Source organism: Myodes glareolus, chromosome 7 (assembly GCF_982192425.1).
Source record: "Myodes glareolus chromosome 7, mMyoGla1.1, whole genome shotgun sequence".
In the NCBI taxonomy this organism is placed as follows: domain Eukaryota; kingdom Metazoa; phylum Chordata; class Mammalia; order Rodentia; family Cricetidae; genus Myodes; species Myodes glareolus.
The window spans coordinates 27,689,189-27,710,895 of NC_142032.1; the positions used below are offsets into that span (position 1 = coordinate 27,689,189).

Consider the following 21,707-nt stretch of genomic DNA (forward strand, 5'->3'; position numbering starts at 1 on the left):
ATTGAGGAGCCATATAGACTGTGGCTTAATGATTAAGAAAAGGTTAATGATTAAGAAAAATTTTTAATTTTTGAGCACCAGTAGTTCAATGAGCTTAGTTTTTTTTTAAGCTCAATATTGGGATATGTGGTCATGGGTTTCAGAGTGCCTCACAGCTGAAACAGAACATTGAAAAGTACTTAAAATTAGACTATGATATTTTTGTCAAATAGCTTTGAGATGAAAAACCTATGAAGATAATGTAAAGTTTTAGAAAGGCATCTGAGATTTTCTTAGGTGACAAGTGCATGGAGTGATGCAAGGCAGTTGGCACGTTTTGGCCCAGTACCTTTGGCATGCAGATTCTTCTGCCAGGTTAGATCCACCATCTGTTGTGTCTCTCCTAAGCCCCCAAGTCAAAATATGCTGTAGAAGGTCCTTCTGTCTATGTGTTGCTTTCATTGGTTAATAAAGGAACTGCTTTGGGCGTATAGCAGAGCCATAGGAGAACAAAACTAGGTGGGGAAAACTAAACAGAATGCTGGGAAGAAGAGGCGGGAAGAGAAGCCATGGATCCTTCACCTGAGACAGATGCCAGTTAGAATCTTTCTGGTAAGCCACCGTCACATGGTGATACACAGATTAATAGAGATGGGTTAAATTAAGATGTAAGACTTAGCCAGTAATAAGTTAGAGCTAATGGGCCAAGCAGTATTTTAATGAACATGGTTTCTGTGTGATTATTTCAGTTCTGGGCAGTTGGGACAAACAAGCAGCCATCCTGTTACAAGAATATGACTTGATATCTACTGAACTGATTCAGGAAGATCTTTATCAAAGCACAGGTGGGGCTCAGGGACAACAGATAGTTCCAGAAAAGTCTGGGGTTTGGATTCTTGGGGATCATCCTCTTCAGCAACTTAATTTGCCTGGTTGTTACCCTGAGTTTGGGGGCTTTGTATTTTGGTGTCCTGGCCAGTGAATGATAGGCAATTCACTTGGCACCACATGGCCTCTAGCAACTGGACAATTTTATACTTATTTTTAAAAATCTTTACCTTTGAGGTGACTAAGTCCCTCTGTTTATATATCTGCCTATGAGCATGAAGCATGGCAAAAGTATATTGGCTGTCTGTGTCAATGTTCACTGTTTTCCTTTAGTCTGTTTTTTTTTTCCTGGTTTTTTGAGACAGGGTTTCTCTGTAGCTTTGGGGCCTGTCCTAAAACTAACTCTTATAGACCAGGCTGACCTGGAACTCACAGAGATCCACCTGCCTCTGCCTCCCAAGTGCTAGGATTAAAGGCTTGGACCACCACTGCCTGGCCCTTTAGTCCATCTTAAAGTCTGTTTCAGGACAATTATGTCTGTTCTCTGGACCTTTCTGCCCTTGACCAATTCTGCCTCCACATACCTGGTTAATTCTTGAATGAAATTTCTGCCAATCATGTAGAAATGTGCATCTCTGATGGTTCGGGAGTATCTGTCAGGTCAGGTTGCCTACCTTGGATGGACATCCAGCATCTCCAGGCATTCATGTTTGGACTCAGGGTTATTGTCAGGCATTAATGACCAGGATTAATCAAAGTCAGTCTGTGCTTATCTCAAAAAAGGCCTCAATACTGAGTCAGATGGCATTAGACATGCACTGGTTGGAGGTATCTCTCAGCTGGGCTTCCACAGCATGGAACTGTGACCATTAGAGCCCATCCCAAAGAGAGCTTGTCAGTTTCCTTTTACAAGAATGGCAGTGGCTACGATGGCTCTTAAACAAGAGGGCTGTCTGAGGGTTTCTCTTGCTGCAATGAAACACCATGATCAAAAGCAAGTTGGGGAGGAAAGAGTTTATTTGGCTTACACTTCAGCATTGCTGTTTACCATTGAAAGAAGTTAGGACAGGAGCTCAAATAGGACAGATTCCCAGAGAAGGAGCTGATGTAGAAGCCATGGAGGCAGTTATTTATTGACTTGCTTCCCATTATTGCTCAACCCAGCTTCTTATAAAACCTAGGACCAGCTACTAGTGAGAAGGGGCAAAAAATTTTAGAACAACAAGGAAAAGCAAAAGAATTTGAGGCTTCCCAAGATCAAATTTTTGGTGAGGGCTATTAGTCATGGCCATGGGATCAGGTTCTATACAATGAAAACACCTTGTACCTATGCCATGCAGCAACCTTAATTGTTTAGGACAGGATTCAAGAATAGGAAAAAGAATTGAATCATATATTAGGGTTAAACAAAGTCAGAGAGAATCCTTTAGTGACTTTTACAAAGATTAACTAAGGCTATACAAATAGGAGTAACAGACCCAGAGCCTAGATGAGTACTTATGGAATCTCTGGCTTTTGAAAACATCAACTTAGCAGGCAGAAAGGTATTTGGGCCTTTAAAGGTCAGATTAGTACCAATGGATGAATGGATCCTGCATACAATAAATGTTGAGACATTTGATGATCATACTGAGGCTTGGGTAGGAGAAGCAATTTCCAATGGTATGAGACATCAAAAGGCCAAGTGTTTTAATTGCGGTAGAACAAGTCATCTGAGAAGGGATTGTAGGCAAGGAATTCCTAGAAATAATATCTTCTGAGGGATGGCAAAATTAGAAGGTCTCAATATTTTGAACTACGAAGAAGATGTGGCAAATGCCAACGCTGGACCAATGAGCTGTATTTGAGGAGACAGGGTTCCATGGCCGGGCTAAGGAAGTAGACCTCAGCAGGGCTGAGAAAACAGATTAACCAAGGAAACCAAGATACTAAACTAACATACTTGACCTAGACCTGAACCAGTCTGAGCTCCACCTTCTGCACTTTCCAAGACTGCTCTTCTTATCCTTTAGGACAGGATAGCATCAAGGATGTGAATACAGCACTCTACAAAATGATTATTTTTGTTTATGGGGCTGTGACTTTACAAACAAACATCTCAGAACAATAAACACAAAGCAAGACTTCATGGCTCGAGGCTCTGGAATACTGACCTGGTTAACAAAGGGTTAACTCCTAAAGTCTAAGGTGAACTGAGAAGTTCTGCAGAGGGATGTGGACATAAATGATGGCACCTCCAGAAGATCATACAGAAAGCCAGACAGCAAAGCAAGTGGTATGAACCACTTCCAGACTGCAGGGGAAGCGACCTGTAGATGGACTCTGCTATCCCTAAACTTCCCTTTTTCCTTCCCATCAAATCCACATGACTATGGGCTCACTTCCAGGGAGACAGTGCAGAACTTCAGTTCTTTTGATTGAGAAACAATTGTATTGGGAAGATGCCAGTCTGGTCCTTTATGTTCCCATCGCCTCCATCAACCCCTTTGGAACAGCATCTCTTGGTGCAGGGATGTCTCTCTCTGGACAGACAGTGGAATTGACATGTCTGTCTATTCTGGAGCCTTCTCCCCATCAGTTCAGAGGAGAGAGCAAGAAGGCCAATCCCTGGTTGTCCACAGTTTCGCTGACGAGAAACCTGAAGGCTTTAGTTTCACTTTCCAGTTTCAGTTTCCTACTGTTGTATGCAGCACCACACCTCCCTTTATAGAGCTGTTTCCCAGTTCTGAGAGTACAGTTGTTGCGAAAGTTCAGAAGAGAGCAGAGCATCAAGAAAGGATCCTGAGGAGCCCTGTCCTGGTGAAAGTCCAGAGAACTTCAGAGCCACCATGGGGTAAGGATTTCCTTGCTCTGCAGTTTGAGTGAACTCAGGACATTTGCTTGTGGCCAGGTCTCACTAAGTCTGCTTACATTCCTTCGTTCTCTCTTGTGGCTTCTCTTTCTACTACTCAGAAAGGAATAAGGAGGCTAATTGTACTGAGGGTGTAGGAAATTTGTTCAATGATTGTATATTTGCATGGGGCTGCATGGGTGAACAGATGCTTGCTGCAGTTTTTAAGGCTGTCTCACACATGTAGTTCAAAATCCTTGGGAGATACACTAGCATGCTCATCACATACAGAGAGATGATGACCAACGAGAGCTTCAGGAGTGGAATAAGGTACCACTCTATGTAATTAGAGCCCTAAACGAGAGCAGCTGCTGAGAGTGCTCTCCTTGCCATATCCTGACTACACACATTCACTCCCATTGAAGTGAACCCAAGAGACCCCCAGAGGATGTTTTGAGATGCTGCTCAAGGTTACTGGTCCAAGAGCTTTCTGCCCACCCCTGGCTGGGTTAAATTAAGAGAGAGCACATTTTTTTTCTGTCCCTCAGTAACAGACAAAATGTGGAAATTCTAATACCTTTGATGAGAGATATTTAAATATTTCCCCTATAGAAACTAAATATGCCCAGGAAAATATGCATGCATGTATGTATATAAACATATACATATGCTTATTAACATTCATATAGATGATATATATAGATATCATAAAGAAATGCTAGGCACCTGGAGTCCCTTTGTTTTTTGTTTGTTTTTTGTTTTTGAGGCGGGGTTTCTCTGTAGCTTTAGTGCCTGTTCTGGAACTAGCTCTTGTAGATCAGGCTCATCGTGAACTCACAGAGATCCCCCTACCTGTGCCTCCCAAGGGCTGGGATTAAAGGAGTGAGATGCCACCACTGGGCTCCAGCTCCATTTGAAGTCTTTTTATGTAAATGTCTCTGACTTTTATGTTTGAAATTGCCTTCTGGGTTTAAAGTGTCAGTCAGTAGAGTTGTTTTCTGTCGAATCTAGGGCTACAATGTAAATCATCTCTTTCATAGGCAACTATTTTATGTTCTTGCACATAAAACCATGTATAGTACGTGAGTATGGAGGAGGCTGAGAGCTTCTGTTGTATGATGAGAGAGATTACAAAAACCACAGAGGTATAAAATTGAGAAATGAAATAAACAAGAGAGCAGGAGACACTAAGGGCGGTCAGGTGACAGTCATGGTCATAGGGCCAATGAGTAAGCTGTGCCTGGGTCCAGAGTTCCCATGACTCTAGCAGGTGGCTAGGACTGTGGTTTGCAAATGAGTGCCTGCAGTGTGCGAAAGACTGGAGACCTCCAAGTGCACAAGGGAGGCTGGATGCTGAGATCTCCAAGTGCACAGGGGAGGCTGGGTGCTGAGATCTCCAAGTGCACAGGGGAGGCTGGATGCTGAGATCTCCAAGTGCACAGGGGAGGCTGGATGCTGAGATCTCCAAGTGCACAGGGGAGGCTGGATGCTGAGATCTCCAAGTGCATGTGCAATGGGATCCAGGTTGCTCTCTGTCCCTGTTGCCCACACAAATGATGGCTGCCTCTGTGCTGCTCAGCTTTCCTGATGCAAGTTCTTATGCACAAGTGCACGTATCTCTCCATTGGGGCACAGCTCCCCAAAAGGATCCTTGTGAGCCTCCCAGTCAAGGCAGATCTCCATGGACAGATGGTGTTCAGTTTTCAGAGTGTTCTTAGCTACCATGCTAATGTCTTTATTTCCCCTAATGTATGGACACCATCTGTAATTCCAACTGTGGGTTGTTGTAGGCAGGGAAATCAAAGAAAAGCAGGATTGAATCTGATGTCCCTGGACCATGATTAATGTTCCTATAGAAAAATACCCATGGTTTCTAAGTGCCCGGGAAAAGAAGGAGTAAACATGCATTTAGTGCTTTCAGAGACAGAGACTCAGAGAAGAAGAAATGCTGGGCTCTCTGCAAAGGCCATGGCCAGCAGACCAATGGTCTGCACAAGGCATGAAGGAAATGTGGTTTAACACACCTTAGCCAGCCAGTGTTGTTCACACTCATAGATAATGGGTCCAGGGGGGGTCATGCAAATGTGGGGACAGACCACCAAAGTCTAATAAACTAGAAGCAAACTGTATCCCAGAAACAAGAATCCTGTAAAAAAAATTTAAAATTTCTATGGAGCATAAAACGCTTATTAACTAGCTGAGACCACAGCCAGAGATGAATTTTGTTAGGCTGTGGTAAAAGGTTGGTTTCTGAACCCACCTTTTTATAGTAGGGACACTGAGCATTAGATCTGAACAAAGGAATTTTTGAAATCTCAAGGTAAAACTCAGATACAGATTGCCTTATTTTACAATCTACATTAACAGAGATTTTTGTTAAACCAGTGTTTGTAATTAATCTATTGTCTTCCTTGGTACTTCCAGGCAGTGTTTACTGAAGCCCTGTGCTCTCCCCTTTGATGCTGCCAGTTTCATATAGCAGGGATAGTGCGTAATCCAGAGGTCATATATCTGTTTCCTAAAAGCTGGCCCAGCTGATATCCGTAGGGTAGCTCTCAGTTTGCAGAGAGATACTATGGCCTTGTAAATAGAGCTATGGGTTGTAAAGCAAAATAACCCCTTGTTAATAGTTCATCCTCAGGCTGCTGAGAGAGCTGCTGACAGTCTGTTCCCATTCTCCTAGACTTACAACATTAAATTTTTCATTTCTACATTTATATTTCTGGAATCTACATTTTTATATTCTTATTCTTGAACTCTTCACTAGAGTCTGACCCCGAGCAGTTTGTTGTGAGAATATTAAATTAAGCCCAGTTGAATTTGAAAAAAAACTAAGTTCTTTGGTGTAATACAATGCTCTGTCCACTAGGAGGCAAAATTGCACTGGATCTCAACTCCAAGTACTTCTAATAAGATGGGTTGTAGAGGTAGCTTTTATGTATTGCCTTAAGGACCCAGGGAAGGATCTTGTGTGGTGTCTTTCATACAGATATTGTAGAGGACATTTGGGAAATTAACCAACTCCCTTCTACATTTGGGAGCTTGGGGAGACTTTGGCCATACAGATAAAGCAAAGGTCACCTAGCTATTGGCCACCTCTGGTCCTGCTGTGGGAGCATTGTATGTCTGGCTCTACAGAGAGCACAATCCCCAGGCTATTAATGATCTCTATTCCCAGCCTTCAGGGTAGAGAAACAAGCTATCCATTTCTCCTATTGAAGAAACTATCCTACATGTCTATCATTGTTGGTTTACTTCATGCTTATTTGTGCGGGCAAGGACTTTGTGCTGCTGAACAGACAAAGACAGAGCAAGAAGAGAGAAACAGAGTGTGAGAGAGAGACTGACAGACAGACAGAGAGACAAGGATACAACAAAAAAAACTTCTTAAGCTTTTATCTCTTTCTAGCTTCGCTTATCAAATGTTATAGTTAAAGACCTGAGTATAGGAACAATGACCAATCATTCCCAGAGACACTATTCAAATATCCAAATAATTGTATCCAACATCAATCGAACTCTGCCAGGGGTTCATGATTAGAAACAGACATAGAAATATTTTATTTTGAAACAGTGCTCTCGAAATCAGAATGGACGAATGAGATGAGGGATAAGCCTAAAAATCACTGGGCTATGGAGATACGGCATGAACAAAGAACCGTGGCTCCTCTGCTGGTTGGTACATCAAGGCCATTTTGAGCATCCTCTGTCCATGACATGGAGCCTAGGGGAGAAAGGGCTGTCAGTGTTTCTACTCAATAGTCTTTATTTTCATGATCACTGATGCCGCTGTCTCTGAGGACCAATCTCACGCAACTGTCTGTAAGGTTTGACATACCACGTGACAGGAGAAGGAAGCCTCACAGTTGTTTCCCTCGGAGACTGAGATTGCTGCTGCAGAGATGGCTCAGGGGGTAAAGGGCTTGCCAAGCAAGCATAGGAACGGCAGTCTCAGTGCTGTTACTGAGAGGAGCTGCAGACCACTGTCTTTCCTCAGAAAACAAGCAGGTGAAGACCAGCGCCTAATGCTGTCCACCGGCCTTCATAGGTGGGCCTTGGCATTTGCACCCCCTCCCCAAACACAATTTAAATGCCAGGGGAAAGCAGGAGCATGGAGAGAACAAGGCTTAGAAGAAGCCCCTAAAAGAAAGTTATTTCCTGATTGATATGTCTGCTTTAAAAATAGGTTTTTACTTTTCCTTAATTTACTTTAATGTATTCTTCCACATGGTTTTTGATTATTTTTGAGGTTAGACTCGAATGACATTTCTCCCTTTCTTTTCCTTTCGTCTTTCAGGCCCTCACATTCACCCTCCCTGCTCTCCTCCAAATTCATTGCCTCATTAGTTCATTCATTGTTTTTGTATGTGTGTATATAAACATATATGTGTGTGTCCCTGTCCAGCATTTATAATGTTTCTTGTTATGTATAATATCAGGGTTGAACAACCTAGCCTGTGGATACCAGCTCTCCAGTCCCCACTGTACTGGTTGTTCATTGTTCTTTCTGTATCATTGAGGCTTCACTGACTCTTCCTATCTGATCTGTATGATTCCTGTCCATTGTTATCATCTTTGTTCAGCTCATCTTTGATCATTCAAGCCAATGAAATTTTCAAAAATTTTAGAGGTGAATTTTATCTCTGGTCTTATGTATAGAAATGGCATTCAAAACTAATGAAAGACTGTAAGATTCGGAGGGGCATCTATCCATCTGGTCCCTTACTGAGATGTGTGCTTCTCTAAACCAAAAACCCCTGTCTCAGAGTAGTTGCTTCCGGATGGTCACTTCTAACCCTCTACATTTGCTGGGAAAGTGCTGTTTTCTTTTCCTTTTTTCTATCTCCCTTTTTTTTTATAACCCTGCTAGAATGCCTTCAGACAAGGCTAAAATCTTTTTTTTCTGAAAGTATCTCTAACCTTCAAAGAGACTGAACGTTTGCCAGACTTGAAACCAAGTTAATAATGGTGCCTGAACACATATGGTTTTTTTACACAATCACACAGATAACAGGGACAGACAGCTCAAACACATATGACAGACAGACCACAGACCACAGACTATAGGAAGGTGGAAACACAGGGAAAAAACTGAGGAATACACCTTGGGCTCTGCACCCACCCCTGGACTCTAGACAAATGCCATGATTTAAACCTTTCTTGCAACATTTTCTCGTGGGTGCTTTTTCCATCCTAAATGGTGACTAAACTATAGTTGTATATTCTTCCTAATCTATTTTTACATTCAGTTGTATGAGAGACTTAAAATCTGCCCAAAAGAAGCTCTTTCTTCAAATCAACAACATAGAGATGCTAAATCAAGAAGTCAAAATCATTTGGCTATACTAATGTCCAAACTGTGTTCCTGTCCAAATCAACCTCAAAAATAGTACTTATCTATGGATAAAGGTAGAGGAAGGTGATTAAAGTTAGCTGAAGATACAAGGGTGGGTTCTTCTGTTACAGGACCGGGAGGTTTTCCTACAAGAAGAGGAAGAAAATAGAAAAGAGTTGTCAGAGTTCATTGCACAGACAGGAAAGACTACATGAGGATCGAGCAGAAATGTAGTCCTCTGCATGTAAGGAAGAAACACCTATCAGGTGAGGTGCCTTACAGACAGGCTATTTGGTGTCATGGCAATTAATGTCTTAGGAAAGGGAAGGCCCATTCAGATTCCCTCTCCACTACTGCTGGGACTCATAGCTAGGATAATCCTTGTGGATTCCTGACAATTTCTCCAGCATCAGGATTCTCCCCAACCCCATATTTGCCCCCTCTATCAAGGTACCTCTTACATTGCTCTCCCCCTCTGTCCCATCCCTGACTCGATCCTGGTGCAGTTTATCCAGAAGCTTTTAATTATTTTCCCTTCCTGGGACCCTGATGTGTGTGTCTCTTGGAGTCCCCCTTTTGACCTAGCTTCTCTGGGTTTGAGGATTGCAGCCTGGTTATTCTTTGCTTTACATATGTTATGGACTATGAGTGAGTACATACTGTGTTTGTCTTTCTCGATCAGGATAATTTTCTAGTTCCATCCTTTTTCCTCCAAATTTCAAGATGCCATTGCTTTTTAGTGCAGAAAAATTAGTGACTACCCTACTTGTCATCACAAAACTACATCTAGTAACTGATGGAAGCAGACGCAGTGACCCACATCCAAGCACTTGGCTGAGCTCCTGGCATTCAGTTGAAGAGAGGGAGGAGGGATCATATGAACAAGACTGGGGGGTGTGTGTGTGAAGGGAATGGTGGGAAAAACCATAGAAACAGCTGACCCGAGCTAGTTGAACTCACAGACTATGAACTGATAGTTGGGAACCTGCATTGTGTTGAAATAGATTCTCTGAATGTGGGGTGACAGTCATGTTTCTTGATCTATTGTGAGGCTCCCTAGCAGTGGGATCAGGACCTATCCCAGGTACATGAACTGGAATTTTGCATCTTATTCCCTGTGGTGGACTACCTTATTCAACCTTGATACAGGGGGAATCGTCTTGGTCCTGCCTCAACTTGGTATGCCATACTTTGTTGAGTCCCCAAGGAAGGCCTTACCTTCTGAGGAGTGGATGGAGGGTGAAAAGAAGGGTGGTAGGGAGAAGGATGAAAGGAGGGAGGGGGGAACTGAGATTGGTATGTAAAAAATATTTTTTAAAAATATAAATCCCCAAAAGTTATGTTGGCAAGTCATTCTGCCCAGTAATTTTTCTCTGCCTGTTTGCAGAGGGCTCAACCATGCACTCAGTGTTCTGTCTCTGGTCTTTCTCTAATGCCATCCCCCATGGTTTATATGCCTTTTTCTCTTATAGGGATATTCATGTTAGCACCATAATGTCTTGATTATTTTAGCTTTATAGTGATTTCAATTTTTTGTTTTCAAAAATAATTTTTATTACAGGACCATCTTGGAGATTTTCTAGCAGTTTGGTCTGTCACACAAAGCTTCCTTTGAGGTGACGGTGCTGTGTTCTGGTCTTGCAGTATTTAAAACTAGTGTTCATGGACCTTAGCTGAGGTTTTCAGAAAGAAGACGTCTTGTGGGAACTTAACTGAAAGAAAGAAGAAGAAATTCCTACAGTAGATGTTGAACCCAGAAGTGGGGGGTTATCCAGAGTCATCAGGATTTTGATCATAACATTTTCAGGATAGAGGCACAGGGGATGGGTGGTTTGGTAGGTCCAACTGGTTGATTCACGAGGTTTCTAAATGGCTGTGATGTTCCATTTGTCGACACTTAAGGGTTCCAAGCTAGAGGATTCCTTTGTTGGAAAGACCTAACAGGGTATTGCACCTCCTACTGCTATTCTTGGCATCTGATCAGATCAAAGCCAAAACAGCTGATTTGAGCACTATGCATCTCTGGCCTCTGGCGGACAGCTACCAACAGGACCAAGGGCCTATTGTCATCTAGCCATGGACCGACTCAGAGCTGCTGCTGTGGGTGCCTACAAAACCCAAGTGACTCAAATCTATCTCTTGCTCTCAACACTGATTGAAAACCAGGAAACTCCTGTGGAGTTTATAACATATCCATGTGTTTAGCCTCACTAATTTCCCCAAAGACCAGAAACAGGAAACACTAATATCATTCCCATTACACAGATGGGTACAGTACAGTGTGATACTGAGGCATGGGTGAAACACTCTAGGGAAGTGACTGTCCTGCTCCATAGCGAAACAAGAAAGCACATGAAGTGTAGATGCATGTTTAGAACGCAGGAATTCTTTGTAACCATAGGAGAGGACATCTTAGGTGCCACTCTTTAATGGGGGGAGGGCTTGTCGTCCCACCTGAGTAGGAGGAGCAGGCAGCATCCCACCACCCAGCTAGCTTATACCTGAAATAACCACACAGAAATTGTATTATTTAAAATACTGCCTGGCCCATTATATTTAGCCTCTTCTTGGCCAACTCTCACATCTTAATTAACCCATTTCTATTACATCATTGTTTCACCATGTGACTGTGGCTTTCTGGCAAGATTCTAACCTACATCCTTCTCAGACTGGAGATTAATGGTGTCTACCTGACTCTGTTCTTCTTCGCAGCATTCTGTTCTGTCTTTCACTCCTACCTGAGTTCTGATCTATCAACTAGACAAAGGCAGTTTCTTTAATAACTAATGAAAGCAACACAAATATAGAAGGAACACCTACACCATTATTGAGTCACCCCTCCCCCCACGTATGTTGCCCAAAGTAAAAAGATTCAGAGAAAATCGTATGGCTAGTGTCCCAAGGCAGAGAGCATGTCCATTTGTTCTGAGTCAGCCTCCTTCTGAGAAGACACCAGCTGTTTGTGTCTGAGATGCAAAGGGAAGGACTTGCAATAACAAATAGTTCCTATTTAGGTCAGCTCAGGTGGTAGACACTTGTACATATTGTCCTCACAAGCAGTGGGGAAGGGGGAATAGTTTTATCGAGTTCCACATCTCAGGGCTAGAGTCTGACAAGAATGCAGGTGGGCCTGTATATCTGTGACCGTGGCCAGTCTGGAATAAATGGATGAACTCCAAAGCTAAGATTGTAAGAACATGTACATGGACATGCATGTGCAAAGAGACTCTGGCAGTTATAGTAAGTGGACCTGAGGGATCTATGTAAAAAACAGATATCAAGAAATTCTAAATGAGCAAAATGTTAGATTTTTCAGGAAATAAGCAAGAATGTTGTAAAATGTGTTTTGCATGGTGTCAGATTCTGACCAGGTCTCACATAACAAACCATCCTGCTTCCTTCTTGCAGAGAGAATGATCATGCTGATCAGGTCAAGGAGAATCTGCTGGAACTGAAATGTCACTTCACGTGGAACTTGCTGTTTGAAGACAGTGACATACCTGATTTGGAAATGAGAATCTTGGAGGAAGTCAAGTTCCTAGACATCATGAGCACAGTGGGGATGCACAACCTCCAGGCCTACGTGAGACACAAGAAAGGTCAGAATGAGGAAGCCCTGCAGAGCCTGAAAGAAGCAGAAACCTTGGCCCAGAGAGAGCAGTTGGGCAAGAGAAGCCTGGTGACCTGGGGCAACTGTGCCTGGGTGCATTACCACATGGGCAGCTTGGCAGAAGCCCAGACCTACCTGGACAAGGTAGAGAATACTTGCAAGGAATTTGCAAGTCCCTTCCGCTACAGGATGGAGTGTGCTGAGATGCACTGTGAAGAAGGCTGGGCCTTGCTGAAGTGTGGAGGACGGAATTATAGACGAGCCATGGCCTGCTTTGCAAAGGCTCTGGAAGCTGAGCCTGAAAACCCCAAATACAACACTGGCTATGCTGTCGCCGCCTATCGTGAAGACATTGATGTCAATAATATTTCTCTGGAACCCCTGAGGAAGGCTGTCAAGTTAAATCAAACAGATCCATTTATTAAAGTTTATCTTGCTCTGAAACTTCAGGATGTAGGAGAAACAGAAGAAGCAGAAAGGCACATTAAAGAAGCCCTCAGCAGCAAATCCTGTCAAACCTATGTCGTTCGTTATGCAGCCAAGTATTACCGCAAAAAAGGCTGCATAGACAAAGCTCTCCAACTCCTACACAAGGCCTTGCAGACATCACCTAAGTCTGCCTACCTGCATTACCAAATAGGGCTCTGTTACAGGGACCAAATGATCCAACTGAAGACTGAGCCTGGTGAGCAGGGCAGCAAGCAGAAAATGGCACAACGGGCCATCTCTGAATTTCAGAAGGCTGTGAAACTCAGGTCCAGGTTTGAGATGGCTTACCTTTGCATGGCTGAAGTGCAGGCAGAAATTCGGCAATATGAAAAAGCTGAGGCAAATTTCCAGAAGGTGCTGGACATGAAGAACCTTGTGGGTCACATAGAGCAGGACATTCACTTACGCTATGGCCGTTTCCAGCAATTTCATCAAAATTCAGAAGACATGGCGATCACCCACTACTTAAAAGGTCTAAAAATAGAAGAAATGTCCTATGCCCGGAGGAAACTACTCATAGCTTTGGAGAGAGTGGCTGAGAGATGGGTTCAGCAGAATGTTCGACCTGTGGAGAGCACCAGTCTCCTTGGGTTAGTCCACAAGCTGAAAGGGAACATGCCCGAGGCCCTGATGTACTACGAGAAGGCTCTGAGGCTCACTGAGGAGATGAACCCTGAGTTCTGAATGCAGCTCACGTCTGCGAAGATAATGTACTCGTCACTGAGATTCCATCCCTCCTAACTGATTGATTTCCCCACAACTGCATACTTGCTGGAATCCAAGTACCTAAATGCATTGGGTCCTGCCACCTCTTTCCCACTTTCTCATTGTCCTGTCTAGAAGGAATTTCCGTCCCCACTATACCTGCTCACTTAATAGTCAGAACCAACGCCTGCTGTTCTCGACCCTTCGAGCCCTGTCACACACCTTTCTCCTTATGTCTGTGCTGTGAGAAAGAAAGTCTTCATTCTCTGCCTGCCAGTGTCCGGGACAAAGAAGTCTTCTCCAATTAGGATTCATTTTAGGTCATCAGAATCTCTTAAAATAGCACAACCTCAGAGCAAAAGACATGAGCAAGAAGGAGAGTTTGAAAGCGGGAGAGGTCTCACAGTCCTGGACACCCATTCACAGCTAATGAGAGACTTAAGTGTGGGAACAGTAATGCCTGGAAAGCTTGCTGGGACCTTACAGACTGAAGATTACATAAAAAGTTTGCCTGATTTTTTCTCTCCAATTGATAGTGTGTTGTGTGTGATGCTTTTCCCTCCACTAAAATAAATTCATTAAAATTCACTGAAATCACAAGCACTTTCAGTGTAATTTGTTGATAGTACTCCAAAGGTTCGTCTTTCACAGTACTCGGCAGGGCATGGGGTAGCAGAACCAACTCCCAGGAGTCTAGTGGGCAAGTAGGAGAGAAAGCTGTGCACATGAAAGCAGCACGTGGGATGTGAAAACATGAAGAAGGTTATTTCATTCTACACAACACGTGTTAGCAAGCGTGCCTGATGCTACCCAGGTACCTGAGTGCTACTGTTTCTCAGTAGGGAAGATGATGCTTGGGATGGGCATAGAGTTCATCTGCCTGACCCTTGGGAAAGTACAACTGATACTTTCTACAGATTTATCCATGTTAAGCCAATAACATGTTTCTTAAATTCAAGAAATGGAAACTATAGTGTCAGCTCTCAGGATTCATACAGATGTTCCCTGGTAGCCCTCATCAATGGAGAAGGGTAACTGAGATAGGAGAAGAAAGGGAAACGGGAGAAAGAATGATTGGGAAGCAGCAGGAAGACATGCAGTTTGATTGACAAGCTAGGATCTGGATATTTGGCAGACTCTTCTCTTCCAGGAAACCATTTCCACCTTTGCCGGAGGGGAGACATATTTACAAGATATTTCAGGGGATGATACGTGTGTCAGATACTGGATGCTTCAGCTATCTGGCCTTCCTTTTATCACTAAGCCCTGTCTCCTTTACTTCAGTTCATGAGAGTTATAGGTCAAAACTAGAGAACTGAAATGCTTCAGGTTCTTGCATTGATTAAAGTGCCTTGAGTTCCTAGATCCCAGACTCCCAGGTCCAGGATGCACCTTTGTGCTCTGTCTGCTGACCTCACTGCCAATGCTCAGGATCTCTTCTCTGCCCTCTGTTCCTCCCCTCTTGCTGCTGTCTAACTGTCCTGTCAGCTCCTTCGGGTTTACTTTGCTCTTCTTCTCCCCTCATAGTGTTGTCTCTCTTTCATTGTCCTGACTCTTCTCATGGACACAACTGCATGGATGAAACTTCAACAAGCTGTGACCTGCCCTGCACAGTATGCAAGGGACAGTCATGGGTGATGCAGTGTGCATGTGCACAAGCACACACACAAGCACACACACTAAATAAGTATTTAAATTAGTAATAAGTAAAACCACTGTGCTTTATGGTTTGAGCATCAGGCTGTAGCTAATAACATCACTATTGTTTACTGAATATGGATTATGTGTACTTCGTGACCGGTTCTGTTCTCAGTGTTCTTTGATGAACTGTAGTTGAAAAGAGGAGTGAGATGATCCCCCACAAGAAAGAGCCATAGATGAGTAGGAAGCCAGGAGGGGGCTGCTGGTACTGATGCTGTAGTCAGCGTCAGACCAAGAAAGATGCTGAGGAATCAGGCCAGCAGTCAAAAGGCCTAACCAAGTCATGGGCAAGAGCTGCAAGTCAGGTCCAGGTCTAGATGGGTGATCAGGGGAAAGGGTCTTCAGTAGAGCAGACTGCATCAAGGGAGGGGACTAAGGTTGGTCAAATTGTCCCTTGACACAAACCACAGGTATCAGATGATAGGTTAGTATGGGGCTGTGACATCCAGTGTCTGCTAACTGTCACTCTATGGATAATATCCAAGGATGGAAGCAACACCCCTTCTTTGTCAGGGTCCGATGCCCCGACATTAACTATTTTTTTCTTGGACCTGCAGGGAGGCACAGGAATAATTGAGACACAGTTCACACAGCAATATGGGAAGGGAGTCTCAGGCTTTATTCAAATCCTGAAGATAACCACTCTGTCTAACCAAACACCTTTTAGTTTACCAAGGTGACAGCACAGACCCCAGACATCCACATGGCCTTTGGTTATAACTCAGCCCTTAGCAACACAGATCGCTGCTGCAGCAGGGCCTGGGACATGGACATAGGCCCTGACTGGGGTTTGGCACAGACTTCTCCACAATGATCTTGTAGGGAAGCCTCCTTTCCTCTCCCAAGTGTAAACCATTTGTCAGTCTGGGCTGGATGAGTGCTGAGCACAGTTGGTGTATTTTCTGGCTCTATCCAGAGGCTAAAGTGTTTGTGACTGTAAGCCCCATTCTTTGGTCTCCATTTTTGGAGGCCCTGTCTCTTTGTCTGTCAAGCCCTGACCATTCCCTGGATCAGGGTCATGACAGCCTGCCAAAATTTTGACCACTGCCCCAGTCGATTTAAACTGCTTCCCCAGAAAGTTCCCTCGTGTTCTCTTTCCTCCACTCCTCCCCCCAACCCCCCACCCCCACCCCGCAGCCGGTAAATATGTTCCTGGTATCCCAGCTCCCCCTCGCGGCCACCCAAGAGAACAGGAGTCCCATTAAATTTGGATATTTGTAAATTTGACTTGTAATTTGGCTTGATTGGATTTTTTTGTTTGTTTTTGGTTTTTGTTTTTGTTTTGTTGTTTTTTTTTTTTTTGTCAGCAGAGAACTCGTGTTAGCAAAATTCCTAACATCTTGGAGGTCCCACCGGGTAGGGTAGCCTTTCTGCGTGGCCATAGGCCACATATCAAAAGCCCCCTAGTCCACAATCTGAGCTCTCCATGCCACTCTGAAATTGGCTCCCAGGCTACAAAGTTGTTCTTTCTTGGTGAGTCCCTTTTTTTTTGTCGATGCTATAGGGCTTTGGGGGGGACCCATTTTTACTTACTTTCATCGATTATCGGACTCTTTGTGGAAGCTGCGGGCCCACACCAAGAGTTCTGACCTCAGCAGCTAGACCGGCAAGACCAGGTCTAGCTGAGATGGACGTTGTTTGCTTTAGGGACACCTAGCATTCAATTTCCCCGACCTAGTTAGACCGAAGAACTATTTTAGTGGACGCACTGTAATACTTAGGCTACACAGTTGGGCACAGACTTTAAAATGGGCACTTGCAGTTCAAAGCCAGATCCTCTGTCACTTCTGGGATGCCTCTTACAAAATCTTTATAAATTGGGGCTGTCCGATACAGTCTGTCCCGAATGGCTAATTTCTCTATGCACTAAGATTTGGCCTCAATACTATGTTGACAATGGGATACCAGAAGGAAGCCTTGATCTTACTGTCCTCTGGAACACAGAAGATTTTTGTTGCCTTAAGGACAAAAGGGCAGAGCTTACACATGTCCATGGTTTTTCAGCTGTGTGTCTTTCCTTTCCCTTAGTAGAGAGTGTCTCGCGGCACTGGTCTTGGTAGCTAAGGCCACAACGCCTCCAAATGTCCAATCATCTGGGAATCGGGATCCCAATAATTCCAGCTGGACCATGCAGCCAGAGGCACTGGCCCCTCCCCTACTCCCTCAAGCCCACACTACCCAACCCCCTCCTATGAAGCAACATTTTTTACATTTCTCTCCTTTCCTGTCTACCCCTTTCCTTGCCAATCTGGAAGTTCAAGGTCAACTTCCACCTTACCCACCTTCCTCTCCTTCTCACCCTCACTCTCCTACCCCAACTGCCCACCAATAAACCCCCTCTGCACATAGGGCTAGCACCTCCCAATCCTCCCCAGTCTCCTCCCATAACGGATACCAACATAGCTCTGCCCTCTTCTGCCCTGTCCGGGAGGTGGCAAGAATCAATGGCATTATAAAAGCTCATGTTCCCTTTTCTCTTCCAGATTTCTCTCAGATAGAAAAGAGGCTAGGTTCCTTTTCTACTAACCCTTCTGCTTATATTAAAGAGTTTTGTTATTCGTCCCAGACCTAGGATCTAACTACTAAAGCCTCAGGTACACTGAGAAGTTGTGCAGAGGGAGGTGGACATGCATGGATGGCATCTGCAGAAGTTGATAAGGAAAGCCACGCAGCAAATCAAGTGGTTTGGACCACTTCCGGACTGTAGAGGAACCAACTTGCAGATGGACTCTGCTATCCCTAAACTTCCCTTTTACCAACCCGTCAAATCAACATGACTATAGTCTCACTTCCAAGGAGACAGTGCAGAACTTCAGTTCTTTTGATGAAGATGCCAGTCTGGTCCTTTATGTTCCCATCGCCTCCATCAACCCCTTTGGAACAGCATCTCCTGGTGCAGGGATCTCTCTCTCTGGACAGACAGTGGAATTGACATGTCTGTCTATTCCAGAGCCTTCTCCCCATCAGTTCAGAGGAGAGAGCAAGAAGGCCAATACCTGGTTGTCCACAGTTTCGCTGACAAGAAACCTGAAGGCTTTGTTTCAGTTTCCAGTTTCATTTTCCTACTGGTGTGTGCCACACCACACCTCATTTTGTAGCACTGTTTCCAGCTTATATATGAGAAGTCCATTTGGTGTGAAAGTCCAGAAGAGAGCAGAGCATCAAGGAAGGATCCTGAAAAGTCCTCTCCTGGTGAAAACCCAGAGAACTTCAGCCACCTTCACAGCCACCATGGGGTAAGGATTCCTCTGCTCTGCAGTTTGAGTGAACCCAGGACACAGACATTTGTGTGTGGCCAGGTCTCACTAAGTCTGCTTACATTCTTTTGTTATGTCTTATGGGCTCTCTTTTTACTACTGAAAAGGGAACAAGGATGCTAATTGTACTGACGGCCCAGAGAATTTGTTCAATGGTTATAATGTGGGCCTGGGGCTGGATGAGTGAAAGAATACTTGCTAGAGTTTTTAAGGCTGTCTCAGACATGTAGTTCAAATCCCTGGGTGATACATTAGCATGCTCATCCCATAAAGAGAAACAATTACCAATGAGAACTTCAGGAGTAGAATAATGATGTGGGATTCCCTTCCATATGCTGTGAATACCATTGGTTAAATCTGTTTGGGGCCTGTGATAGGGTAGATCAGAGCTAGGTGGGGAAAACCAAACTTAATGCTAGGAGAAAGAATGCAGAGTCAGAGAGAACTCATGTAACTCCACCAGAGACAGACTTTGGTCAGAATCTTGTCAGTAAGCCACAGCCACATGATGATACGCAGATTACTAGAAATGGGTTAAATTAAGATGTAAGAGTTGGCCAGTAAGAAGTTAGAGGTAAGGAGCCAAGCAGTGATTTAATTAATACAGTGACTGTGTGGTCTTTTTGGTTCTGGGCAGTTGGGACAAACACACAGCCTCCTACAATACAAAGTAACGACTCTATGAACTTAGAATCCTAAAAGAGAGGAGCTGCTTAGAGTGTCTTCCTTCCCATCTTCTATCCCCACATATTCATTGCCCTTGGGATGGACCCTAGAGACACCGAGAGGATCTATTGAGATGCTGTTCAAGGTTACTGGCTCACCTGCTTTTAGCCCATCCCTGGCTGGGTTAACACAAGACAGGACACATTTTTTCTGTCCCTTAGTAAGAGACAAAATGTGGAAATTCTATCATATTTGATGTGAAATATTTAAATCTTGCCCCACAAGAAACTAAATTCCCCCAGCAATTTATGCATGTATGTATGTATATTCACAATCATATACATATATAAAATATAAAGAAGTACTAGGCACCGTGGAATCTTTTTTATTTTTTTATTTTTTGGATATATTTGGTTTTGTTTTCAAGTCAGGGTTTCTCTGTAGTTTTGGAGCCTATCCTGGATCTAGCTCTTGTAGACCAGTCTCATCGTGAAATCACAGAGCTCTGCGTGCCTTGCTTCTGAGTGTTGGGATTAAAGGTGTGCATACCACTAACTTGCTCCATGTAGTTTTTTATGTAAATGTCTCTTGCTTTTATGTTTGATATTGCCTTTTGGGTTGAAAATGTCAGTCAGTAGAGTTGTTTTCTCTTAAATCTAGGGCTACAGTGATCATCTCTTCCATAGGCAACTATTTTCTGTTCTTGCACATAGAAGCATCTATAGAACGTGAGTATAGAAGAGGCTGTGAGCTTCGGTTGTATGATGAGACAAAATACAGAAAACACAGAGGTATAAAATTGTGGAATAAAATAAACAAGAGGGCTGGAGACACTAAGGACTGTCAGGTGACAATCATGGTCATAGGGCCAGTGACTAAGCTGTGCCTGGGTCCAGAGTTCCCATGACTCTAGCAGGTGGCTAGGACTGTAGTTTGTAAATGAGTGCTTGCAGTGTGCGAAAGGCTGGAGACCTCCAAGTGCACAGGGGAGGCTGGATGCTGAGATCTCCAAGTGCACAGGGGAGGCTGGATGCTGAGATCTCCAAGTGCACAGGGGAGGCTGGATGCTGAGATCTCCAAGTGCACGTGCAATGGGATCCAGGTTGCTCTCTGTCCCAGTTGCCCACACAAATGGCGACTGCCTCTGTGCTGCTCAGCTTTCCTGCTGCAAGTGCTTATGCAAAAGTGCACGTATCTCCCCCTTAGGACACAGCTCCTCAAAAGGATCCTGGTGAGCCTCCCATTCAAGGCAGATCTCCATGGATGGCAGGCGTCCAGATTTCAGAGTGTTCTGAGCTACCATGTCAATGTCTTTATTTCCCATAATGTATGGGCACCACCTCTAATTTCAACTATGGGTTGCCATAGGCAAGGATATCAAAGAACAGCAGGGTTGAATCTGATGTCCCTGGACCATAATTAATCTTCATGTAGAAAAATGCCCATCGTTTCTACCTACCCAGAAAAAGAAGAAGTAAACATGCATTTAGTGCTTTGATAGACAGAGACAAAAAGTATCAGAGAAGAAGAAATGCTGAGCTCTCTGCAAAGGCCAGGGCCAGCAGAATAATGGTCTACACAAGGCAAGAAAGAATGTGGTTGAACACACCTTCGTCAGCTAGTGTTGTTCACACTTCTAGATGTTGGGTCCATTGGGGTCATGCAAAGGTGGGGATAGACAACCAAAGTCTAATAAACCAGAAAGAACCTTTATTCCAAAAACAGGAATCCAGTAAAAAATAAAATAAAAAATCTCCATGGGGCTTGAAAAGCTTATCAGCTAGCTGAGACCACAGCCAGAGGTGGATTCTTTTAGGCTGAGGTAAAAGGCCAGTTTTTTTTTCCCTGCTGTGATTGCTGAGTCAGGAAAATCTCCCTCAAAGCAGCTATGAAACACCACCAGCAAACTGCAAAAAGGTGTGTTAAACTTTATATATATATATATATATATATATATATATATATATATATATATTCTAGAATTCCTTTTTCAAGCCCTCTCAGGTTTTATGTAGATTTAGAGGCCACATTGGGCTGCCAATTGTTTTAGGGAGAGGCTGTTTCTTTGTCCCAGTTAGCTTAGCCCTGGAATAACCACACAGAAATTGTATTAATTAAAACATTGCTTGGCCCATTTGCTCTAGCTTCTTATTGGCTAACTCTCACATCTTGATTTAACCCATTTCTATTAATCTGTATATTGCCTCGTGGCAGTGGCTTACCAGAAATGAGTCAGCATGTCTGACTCTGGTGGCTCCATGGCTGCTCCCTAACTCTGCTTTCTTCCTCCTAGCATTGAGTTCTGTT

At 43.8% G+C, this 21,707-nt stretch overlaps 1 protein-coding gene and 1 pseudogene across 3 annotated transcripts in view; both read left to right on the forward strand.

Annotated features, from left to right (window-relative positions):
* Positions 1–3,483: 3,483 nt before the first annotated feature.
* On the forward strand, positions 3,484–14,376 carry LOC148121328 (antiviral innate immune response effector IFIT1-like). Of its 2 annotated transcripts, XM_087907961.1 has the most exons (3): positions 3,486–3,640; positions 9,104–9,238; positions 12,381–14,376. In XM_087907961.1, the coding sequence occupies exon 3, from the start codon at positions 12,484–12,486 to the stop codon at positions 13,753–13,755; it is 1,272 nt and encodes a 423-aa protein (XP_087764087.1). In that variant the 5' UTR covers positions 3,486–3,640; positions 9,104–9,238; positions 12,381–12,483; the 3' UTR covers positions 13,756–14,376. The 2 variants fall into 2 exon arrangements, with proteins under 2 accessions (XP_087764086.1, XP_087764087.1); XM_087907960.1 differs by lacking the exon at positions 9,104–9,238 and having other exon boundaries at positions 3,484–3,640.
* Positions 14,377–17,649: 3,273 nt separating this feature from the next.
* The window catches only part of LOC148121329 (antiviral innate immune response effector IFIT1-like), an 89,381-nt pseudogene continuing 85,323 nt past the window's right edge, over positions 17,650–21,707 (forward strand). The window contains exon 1 of the transcript XR_015738361.1: positions 17,650–18,713. The product of XR_015738361.1 is annotated as an antiviral innate immune response effector IFIT1-like (transcript). The remainder of the gene's footprint in view (positions 18,714–21,707) is intronic.